Source organism: Echinops telfairi, unplaced genomic scaffold, assembly GCF_000313985.2.
Source record: "Echinops telfairi isolate 266 unplaced genomic scaffold, ASM31398v2 ScPeMD7_2291;HRSCAF=2852, whole genome shotgun sequence".
Lineage (NCBI taxonomy): Eukaryota > Metazoa > Chordata > Mammalia > Afrosoricida > Tenrecidae > Echinops > Echinops telfairi.
Window position 1 is genome coordinate 42,816,492 of NW_022106189.1, and position 8,089 is coordinate 42,824,580.

The 8,089-nt window shown below is 57.8% G+C and overlaps 1 protein-coding gene across 1 annotated transcript in view; it reads left to right on the forward strand.

Moving 5' to 3' along the window:
• Positions 1-1,507: 1,507 nt before the first annotated feature.
• LOC101638275 (c-Maf inducing protein) overlaps positions 1,508-8,089 on the forward strand; it is a 57,636-nt gene continuing 51,054 nt past the window's right edge. The window contains exons 1-2 of the mRNA XM_004704528.4: positions 1,508-1,573; positions 3,333-3,470. Coding sequence (XP_004704585.2) covers positions 1,508-1,573; positions 3,333-3,470 — 204 coding nt within the window. The remainder of the gene's footprint in view (positions 1,574-3,332; positions 3,471-8,089) is intronic.

Below are 8,089 nucleotides of genomic sequence, written 5' to 3' on the forward strand. Positions count from 1 at the left end.
ACCGCCTGGCAGCCCAGTACCTTCACTGTTGGCACCACGCTGGGCTCCGGTTGTGTACCAGATACTGCCAGTCAGCATGTTGTGGGTTCAGGGATGAGACTCCCAGCCCTTCAAGGAACTCACAGTCCACACCTTAATACATTTATTCAGTCAGCAAGTACCTATTGATCACCTGCTGACAAAGCCTAGGGGCTGTCATGGATTGAACCATGTTACCCCAGAAAGACGAGGCAGTTCCCAAAAGTGGGGTGCGGGGTGAGGGTGTTTCCACGATCTCTTAGTTCCACTTTTGTGTCTGCCCAATTGGACCCCGATTCTCTGTGTGGGCTGGCAGTTACGCAGTGATGCGATTTGGCAGGTGTATGATGATGTAACCACACCCATGGTGTTGTATGTTGCGATCAGCCATCTGCCGTAAGGGAGTTAGGATGGGTGCCCCCACGTCCTCAGGTCCCAGCCTTGATCCCCTGTGAGGGAAGCTGCCCTGGGGGGTGTCCTGCCCCCTCCGTGATCTTACACGAGATAGAGATGCTTGCACAACGGGCAAGGATCTCAGAGCCTCCAGGATGGAAGAGTCAGGACGCGGGAGCATCCTTTGGACCCAGGGTGCCTGCGCTGAGAACATCCTAAAGATGGGGGAGAGCGATGCCGCGCCACTTGAACCTCACCCAAAGGAGAAGCTCAAAGACCCAGGGGCCTTCCCTAGAGCCAGTGGCCTGAACTTGGCCTGCTAACTTCCTGGACTCAGCGACCCTATAGCCTAGAGTAGAACTGCTCCTGTGGGTTTCCAAGACACTCACTCTGTAGGGGAGTAGAAAGCCCGTCTTTCTCCCGTGGGGCAGCTGGTGGTTTTGAACTCCTGACTTGGAGGTTAATGGATTTCTTTTGAAGCTGCCATCTGCTCATGTTTCAGGTTGGACAGGACTGGCTAGAACAAACGCATTATCTTTGCTGGTCTCTGCGGTCCAGCCAGTGAACTGCGCGGGTGGCCCAGACCCTACCACCTGTCCACCCCTCCCACCTCATTTCTTCTTGCTCCTGGGACTAATGACCACAGACGAAGGGGCTTAAATCAGTGTCCACTTAACTGCCCAACAGTGCTGGACGTCATGAGTCCAGCGTCAGTTCCACTGGGCTCAGAGCCAGGCTGAGTTCTTCCTGGGCTCGGCATGGAGACTGTCCTTCCTTTTCCACCTTCCAGGGGCCACCTGCAGGCCATGGCTCATAGCTGCACCACTCTGACCTCTGCTTCCCCTGCTGGCCCTCTGGCCTGCCTGCCTCCCTCTCAGTTGGACCCATGTGATGGCTCTGGCCCTGCCTGGAGAGCTCAGGATGCTCTTCCAACTCAGGGCCCTACCTCGCTGTCACCCTCGAAGCCCTGCGAGGCTTCCTGCACGTGTGCATCGGGCTGGGTTGTGGAGCACCTGTGGGAGCTTCTGCTGTGCCTGCCTCTCCCCTCACCTCTCTGCCCACCGAGAGGCGTCAGGAAGCAGAGATGTCTTGGCCCATGAGAGCCAAGCACACGCCTCCCCCCAACCCCGACTGGGATGCTGGTGAGGGGAAATTGGCCCTAGTGAGTGGATTTCTTCGCGTGCCGGGGGTGGGGAGGTGGGGGGGGGGCGCGGGGGGCCGGGCCCCCCAAGCTTTGGGTGCCTCTCAGCTTTATATGGCCAGTTGGGTGGAGGTCTTCCACTTGGAGCCATAGCCTAGTCGGTTTCATGCCCCCAATGGCCAGCCCACTTGCTCCCGTGTCTCCAGTCTCCATGCTTCTCTCCCCATCCCCCTCCTGCACATGGCCCTGGGCTCGAGCTGCCCTTCTGATCCTCAAGGGCACGGGCGTCTCCTGGCCTCTGTTATTTCAGCCCTCGTGGACCTGAACATGGAGCCACGGGGCGAGTGCAGTTCCAGCCCGGAAGGGTGACTAAGGGCCGTGCTCCCAGGGGTTCCACCAGGTTCTTTCCCACCAGGAATCCTAGAACAGGGCACTTCCAGGGGGCAGTCTGGTCACTGATAGCTGCCGTTAGGCAGCACGTGCCTGGCTCTGTGCTGAGCAAGCACATTCTGTGGGTGAGATGAGCTCGCTGTTGGAGATCTTTCTCTCCCGCTTCCTGAGGACAGGGTGTATCTTGTCATCCTGCTGAACAAGAAGTTTCAACAGGACCAAAGTGCTAAGCCAGTGTTGACAGGAGCTAGTGCGGCAACAGGACCCCCGGCCTGCCGCTCTGTGGCATCCTCTTCAGATGTCCCCTGAGGACTCTGTGTCCCTAAGTGACGTGATCCAGGTGTCACAGCTAGACCATGGTGGAGCCAGAGCCAGAGCCCCACCTGGATCTGTGAGGCTCAATCCGGAGGCTGCTAGCTGCTTCCCTATCTCACCCCGAGGGCTTCCCTACCTCTGGCCCGCCTGGCCCCCATGTCAGACTTGAGTTCTCTGGCTCCTGTGCGCCTGCTGTAGTTCTGCTCCTGTGCCCGCCGCAGTCTGCCTGATTCCCTCAAGCCCCAAACAAACACCCGGCCCACTGCCAGCCAGTTGATTCCAACTCCTCACGGTCCCTAATAGGGTTTTCAGACTGAACCTCTTTTTGTGGCACATGATTTACATATCATACAAATCAATAGTTTGATGACATCAGTCACGACCACAATCAGTTCTACATTCTGTAAATCTTTACATGAACACACAGCCTCATCTTTCTCCAAGGAGTGGCTGGTTGAACTTGGACCGCCAACTTGTGCTTAGCAGTGCAAATTGTGACCCAGTGTCCCACCAGGGTGCTTTCCTTCAAACCCGGAGATCCTCAGAACTAGGGCCTGGGAGACGGCTGGTGTTCCGTGGACGGTTTGTTTGGTGGGGGTGCTCGCTTGACCGGCTTGCGTGACAGGGGCATTAACGGGGAAGGTGGTGATGGCCGTGGCTGTCTCTTGTCAGGTTTGCCTACCAGACACCTGCCTAGTGTGCCCCAAATCCCTGTAAGAGTCTCCCCATTGCACAGATAGGAATGGAGGCCGAAGGGCTCCCGGTCTGAGAACTAGGGAGGGATGGGTCCAGGAAGGTCTGCCCCCGATCGAGTCATGCCAGCTGGGTGGGCGGGCATGGTTAGACCCCGCTGCGGGCTCTGAGTGCGCTCGGTGTGTTCCTCCAAGAAGGTGCGAGGTGACAGCCACCGCCAGCCCCACGGTCCTCACTGCTGTGCTTCTCGTCTGGCAGGGGCTACCTCCTAGCTGACCGGGCCCCTCCTGTGGTCCTAAGCAATTCACCAAGACAACCCATCTGCAGGCAGCCCCCATGACGGGACAGGCCCTCATCTGTGTGTGGGACCAACCCCTGGCAGAGTGGGCGGGGCTCAGGTGTGGGCGCAGGAGATGCTCTGACCTACCCCAAACCGGTGACCGGACCTTGCTGTCCTTTCTTGTTGCAGGCTGCCAACAGCTACCTGAGAGACCAATGGTTCCATTCTCTGCAGTGGAAGGTAAGTCCTGACCCAGCCCTCGTCAGGCCCCTGCTGGCCACAAGCTAGTGTCAGTGTCTGAGCCAGAGGTGGGAGGGCCGAGGACATTTGCCTTGGCAGCCGAGGGGCTGTGCTGCACGTTGTGAAGCCCTTCTCTGCCTGGTGGTTGGTGCTTCTCTCCCCATGAGGTGCTAGCCGCTCAGGAGCTGGCCGGCTGTCAGATCTGCTTCTTGCTGACGTGTGGGAGTAAGGATGGGCCTCAGGCCTAAGGGTGCCTGCAGGCCTCAGGGTGTCAAGATGCTGGGTTGGAAGTAACATCTGGAGACTGGGCAGAGTGTCAATGTACTGCATGGAAAAGCCCAAGCCGAGCATGTGCACATGGCCTTCACTTCCTCCATGTTCCCAAGTCCCATGGCTGAATTCCCTGCCTCTCCCTCAGGTGACGGGGAGACTCCAGGCCCGGGAAGGGAAGTGAGCTTTCTCCCGACCCTTGTAAGACAAGGGACCCATCTCTTCACCTGCCGAGGACACCTGTCCTAGCTCTGGCCAGGCAAACCCCAACATGAACCAGGCCCCTGCCTTCCACTCTAAACAAGCCATGTTTCAGCCTGGCTGGGCTGACCGGTATGTGTGACGAGCTGCTGACTGTCTTTAAGCAAGCTCCGAGGATGGGCGGCTGGCCCTGTGCCAGGTTTAACACCCGGTGTGGTGCCAGGTGGACGAGGGAGCAGTCTGCATTCCCCTCCGCCCCTCTCTGGAGGGGTCCACATTGGGGCATGAGTGGACAGACTGCTATCAAGCACCTAGTGGGTACCAGGTCCGTTTTCATCCTGGCTTCAACCTTGTAAGGCCCATCGAAGTCATTGCTCCCGTTGTACGGATGGGGAAGACGAGGCTCAAACAGGAGCCCAAGGTCCCCCAGAAAGGAAGGGGCCAAGGCAGGCTTCAGACAAGAGATTTCCAATAGCTGGAGGGTTCTGAGTGGCGGCCAAAGGCTCCCTGACCCCCCAGCATGGCAGCTAGGAGGGCAACGGGCCAGGGGCCTGCTCTGGGTTCCACAGGTGCTGCGGCCAGTTCTGCCTCTGTGGGATGCACGTCCCTGGGGCCAGGCTGTCTGCATGCCCAGCCACAGGCAGGTTGTGGGTCAGGACATGTGCCAGACCCCCTGGGAGTTAAATGCCAGCACAATCATGGTGGGGGGTGGGGGTGGCCTGAGGGGGCTGCGAGGAGGAAGAGGCCCCTTCACTGCTAGGGGCCTTGAGTCCCAGGTCTCCACCTCCTATGGTCGCCACATGTGTTTCTGGTGTGCATCCTCAGACAGGGAACTTGGCCTCCTTCCCCGTGTCGCTTGGTACAGGGCAGAGATGTGTGTAGGTGCGCCCCGCTCACCCTGTGCCCACTGCTGGCTTGTCGGTTCTGACTCCTAGCAGTCTAGTCTGCTCGTGTAGAGCATACTAGAATGGCCCCGTAGGGTTTCTGAGGCTATGAGTCTTCACTGGAGCAGACAGCCTCAGCTTTTTCCCATGGAGCACCTGGTGGATTTGAACTGCCAGCCTTGTGCTTAGAAACCCGGCACCAGACCCACAGTACCAGCCAGGCTCCATTGTGCCGCCCCTCTTAGATGGGGCTTTCTGTTTCTGTAAAGAGCTACAGTCTTAGAAAGGAACAGGGGCAGTTCTGCCCTGTCCTATAGGGTCCCTGTGAGTCGGCACCGACTCCATGGCCGTGAGCTTGGTTTGGGAAATGCCTCATTTTCAAAGGTGTCAAAGTCAGTTGTCATTTTCTACCAGTGCCTACAGGAACCCCTCCAAGGTACTGCTGGCAAAACGTGGGACAACTACGTGCTTACCAGGGACGGTTGGTGGGCATAGAGTACCAAATTTGAGAGATTTCTGACTAGAAAGGTGATCGAAAGGTGGCATGCTTGAAACGTACCTGTTCAGATGTCTGGGGTCACACGTGGTGTTCTCAGGACGATCTGAGCAGTTAGTGGAGTCGGTAGCCCTGCTGTCATAGTGGGCTACGCGTCAGGCTGCTAACCACAAGGTCAGCAGTTCAAAACCACCAGCTGCTCCACAGGAGGAAGACAAAGGCTTCATCCGTTCCTAAAGAGTATAGATCTTGGAAATCTACCGGGGCAGCTCTGCCCTGTTGGATCGAGGTGAGTTGGAACCAACCCGTGGCAGTGAGTGAGGTTTTCACGTAGAGCTGGACATCTGTGCTAATGTGCTAATGGTGGTGTTGGTTTTGTTTGTAATAATTCCATCTCATCCTGTCCTGTCCCTTTTCCTGTGTTCCCCACCACCCCAGTAATTCAGGTATGCTGCCACCAGGTGGCAGTGGTAGCCCAGTGCCTGTGCCACTCCCTGGGAGCCCCAGAAGCACGGGCCAGTTACTGCTCGCAGCAGGGCACAAGATGTGGCCACCTCAGAAGCCCGCCAGGGGCGTGCCACTCTGCCCCAGGTTGCTGGGGGTCAGGGTTGGTTTGAGGGCAGTGGGTCTTGTTTCTTTTCTGCTCACGTGGCTAGGAGACCTGGTTCTGCAGCGTCCCTGCCTCTGGTCTGGATGGGTTCTCGGCAGGTGTTCATTTAGTTCAAGTGCAGTTACTCAGCTGTATTCATTGTCCCTTTACCTGTGAGCAAAGCCAAGACCCAGGGAGTCCCGTAACCTGCTCTGTCCCTGCGGAGCAGATCTTGAACCCTGGTCTGTGGGGCAGTCCTGCTGCCTGTTTGATTAAGCTGTGTCTGACTTGGGGCTCCTGCCCACTCCACGCTCTCGGGATGAACCCTCTCTCTACTTCAACAACCAGCCATCTGGGGTCCGTTCTCTTAAAAACCATCAATGGGAGAGTCTAAGAAACATCAAGATTCAGGACGCTTAAGGACCCCACAGTCTCCACTGCAAAGATACCCACACTCCAAGCCCACTGCCGTCCAGGCGATGCCATGTCACAGCGACCTTGTAGGACAGGGTGGAATTGCCCTGGGAGTTTCCGAGACTGTCACTCTTCACCGGAGTAGGAGGCCCCTTCTTTCTCCTGCAGAGTGGCTGGTGGTTTCGAACAGTTGACTTTGTGGGTAGCGAGCAGCTCAGTGAGTAACCACTCCACCACCAGGAATCCTCGCTGCAAAGGTGTACACACATTCCATGCAACCGCCATCCCCGTGCCTTCTGCCGGACCGTGTTGGCATGGTCGCAGCGACTGAGCATGAAGCATGCCGCCGCCTCTGGAGGCGCGCTCGCTGTTTTCGCTCTCACCCATCTGTCCTGGCATCTCGGGCAGGTGCTGCCAGCAGAGGCACTGTCACCCCAAGGGGGTGGGTGCTGTCTGTGGCCCTCGGGAGGCCGAGACCGTCTTACATCATCTTAGGGTTGTATGTGGCCCTCCGAAGCCCAACCCTCCCCCGCATCATCGAGCGCTTTAGTGTTTCAGTGCACAGGGCGGGCATGGGAGCAGCACTGCTGTAGAATAGACTGCATCGCTGTGCAGACCAAGGCGGGCAGAAATACAGTGCCGGCCATAGTAGCTCATCTGATGGACTGGCTTGCTCAACCTGTTAGCCTGGAGTGCGGGCGAGGTCATGCGAGCTCAGAAAGTGCAGTGCCCGTGTCCCCAGGTCACCCAGGAGAAGTGAGGTTTGACCCCAGCAGCCTGGCCTCTCCAGGCAACTCTCTCCCCCTCCTGTCCCTGCCCTGCCCTGCCCAGCTCCAGGAGATCACTGGGGGCCTGCCGAAATTGACTCAGGGGTGCCACCTATCCCAGGAAGGAGGGTGGGATGAGGTGCTCTGGGTAGCTCAAGCCTCCTAGGACCCCCGTAAGCAGAGCAGGTTGTTCTGGGGACTCCCTGGGGGGCATGCCCTGTTTGGTTTGAGTAGCTCAACCCCTGAGGCCAGTTCCTGAGGGTATATCGGCATAAACACTTGTACTGCGTTAATGAGGCCTCTTTTCTCACTCAGATGCACCTCCTTGCTCTGCCTGACCCTTGGAGGCCAGGCCCTGTGGAGGTAGGTCTGCCTGTGTGTACCAGTTATTTTGTGATAGGTCTGCCTGTGTGCACAAGGCTGTGAGGGGACAGGCCTGCCTGTGTGTACACGGTCACAAAGGGCCATGAGCCTGTTTGTGCATACAAGGCCATGACGGGACAGACCTGTCTATATCTGAGGCCATGAGAGGATAAGCCTGCCTGAGTGTCCAGGGCCATAGGGGACAAAGACCTGTGTGTATCTACAAGGTCATGCAGGGACATGGGCCTGTTGGCCTGTAAGAGGCCGCACAGGTCATAGGCCTGTCTGTATGTGCAAGTCCTTGGGGGACTCAGCCCTGTCTCTATGTGCTGGGCTGTGTAAAGCTCCCGAGGGGATTCAGACCTGCCGTGTGTGAAGGCCTTGTGGGCAGACAACCCAAGAGTGTGTTCAGAGTGGTGCGGGGCCAGTTTGCATCTTCAAGGCTGTGGTCAGAGCACTGTGGTACACTTGGTGTTTTGAGGCCCTGATGCGTACAATGGGGAGAGGCAGGCCTATCTGGGTGAACAGTCCCCAGGTGACAGGCCCCAAGTTCCCAGCTGGGAGGACGCACACTCAGACAGGCCTGGGACTGTGTGTGTGTGTGTGTGTGTGTGACTCTGTGTGTGTGCGTATGC